The sequence below is a fragment of the Homalodisca vitripennis genome, unplaced genomic scaffold (assembly GCF_021130785.1).
Source record: "Homalodisca vitripennis isolate AUS2020 unplaced genomic scaffold, UT_GWSS_2.1 ScUCBcl_9721;HRSCAF=18311, whole genome shotgun sequence".
In the NCBI taxonomy this organism is placed as follows: domain Eukaryota; kingdom Metazoa; phylum Arthropoda; class Insecta; order Hemiptera; family Cicadellidae; genus Homalodisca; species Homalodisca vitripennis.
The window spans coordinates 18,305-20,180 of record NW_025785839.1 but is presented as its reverse complement, the minus strand read 5'-3'; the positions used below and the strand labels follow the sequence as shown (position 1 = coordinate 20,180).

General features: G+C 48.5%; 1 protein-coding gene across 1 annotated transcript; it reads right to left on the bottom strand.

Annotated features, from left to right (window-relative positions):
• Positions 1-875: 875 nt before the first annotated feature.
• On the bottom strand, positions 876-1,433 carry LOC124374715. The gene has a single exon (XM_046832880.1). The coding sequence runs from the start codon at positions 1,431-1,433 to the stop codon at positions 876-878; it is 558 nt and encodes a 185-aa protein (XP_046688836.1).
• Between the last annotated feature and the right edge of the window lie 443 nt (positions 1,434-1,876).

Below are 1,876 nucleotides of genomic sequence, written 5' to 3'. Positions count from 1 at the left end.
GTATACTTCGGCTACTTTAACTCTCTTTTAAGCTGCAGCATTATGATCTGGGGAATCGCTGCTAAGTTCATCACTTCAAAGAGTGTTTAAATGACATAATTGGGCAATTCGAGTCATATGTTAGCTGGTATGTCGTGGCAGCTTCCGAGATGTCTTCCTTGATGAAGATGTGTTGACTCGACATACATTTTCGTATATTCAATCTGTTTATTCAATTGTAATTAGCTTTCCAATTTTCCTACTCATACCCACAAATTTGAAACTAGGCACAAAAGTAATCTTGCCATACCTGTGTTCTAGACTATGTATGTTTAAAAACTCAATTTAATACCTTTGACCAAATTGTTCAACAGCCTTCCTGATATAATTTTTTTTTTATTTTTTTTTATTTTTTTTATATTTTTTTTTAGGGAGAGGAAGGAAAATGCATTTACGCACACAGGTGGCCAGCCTGTAGTGTGGGACTCTCACAAGGTGGTAAACTACCCACTAAAAACCTCCTCTATACTTCAGGATCCCAACCCGGAAACTGTTTGTCACATTACTTCAGGTTAGGTCTGAATTTTACCTAAGCACTCAGGCTCGCGCCTATCCAGCCATCAGAAAGTCAAAGGTTTAAACCGCATTTAGGTCTAGATCTATCTTTTTAGCGCGGAGTATACCCTGGACAAAATGAGACACACAGTTCCAGTTGTCCCTGACCCTCCAGCATCACTTGACAGACAGAGTCCACCGAAAAAACACCCAGAGTGCGTGTTGCCTCAAGGCGGGGCCTTTCCCAATGTGGGCAGCGGAAGAATGTATGCTCCGCATCATCGGGAACACCCGGGCAATAAATGCAGTCCGGTGAACCGGTCTTTCGCATCAAGAAAAGGTTAGGACTGAAAATATCCATGACCGGTGAGAAACTGGGTGAGGTAATAGTCCACCTCACCATGTTGCCGTTTCACCCAAGCTGGACCATCGTTAATCAGCCGTGCTGTCCAACGTCCTCGGGTCTCTTGATCCCACAACTCCTGCCATTGCCGGTAGGTGCGGGTGCGCTCTTCTGATGTGGCACGTTCCTTGCCGATCTCGCCTTTTCGCTGGTATATTGCTTTCCTCTCCTCAGCCAGAAGTTTGACCGGGTTGACTCCAGCAATCACCAGGACGGCAGGCTCAGAAACTGTACGATATGCTGATGCGACTCTGAGAGCTGCTTGTCGCTGCACCCGAGCAAGCCGCATCCGATACACCTCCTTATTTAATGCATCTGCCCACACCTCAGCTCCGTACAGGAGGACGGACTGGACTGCAGACATGAGGAGCCGTCTTCGGCTAGACCTGGGACCACCGACGTTGGCCATTAGCCTACTAAGGGATTGCACTACCTTAGCGGCCTTGTCCGCAGTACGGAAGATTTGGTCTCTCCAGGTCAGCTTATTGTCCACCATAACCCCAAGGTACTTGGCGGCACGAGTAGATTGGACAGTCACCCCACCCACGCGAAGTGGAACGACGGTGTCAATCCTCTTCTTAGTCAAGATTACAATCTCTGTCTTAGCCAAAGCAAGAGATAGCCCGTGATCCCTCCATCCAGTTGTTCACGACGCGCATGACTTGGTTCAGCTTTCAGCTGGGCCAGCCTCAACGTTGCGTGGCGGCAATCAGTGCTGCGACGTCATCGGCGTACCCAACTAAAACTGTCTCATCCGGCATCTCGGACCTCAGAAGGCTGTCATAGGAGACATTCCAGAGATCCGGACTCAGGATTGAGCCCTGCGCGGCGCCGGAGGTCACATTCATTGTCCGCGTCCCTTCTTTAGTGTCCGTATATAAGGAGTAGGGCCCGAAGATAGTCTTCGATGAGCCTGAGCAGGTACGCTGGGATGCGAAA

What these genes read in the sequence shown, in the direction of transcription:
- LOC124374715 (XM_046832880.1), bottom strand. Translation starts at nt 1,433, where the DNA reads ATGGTGGACAATAAGCTGACCTGGAGAGACCAAATCTTCCGTACTGCG.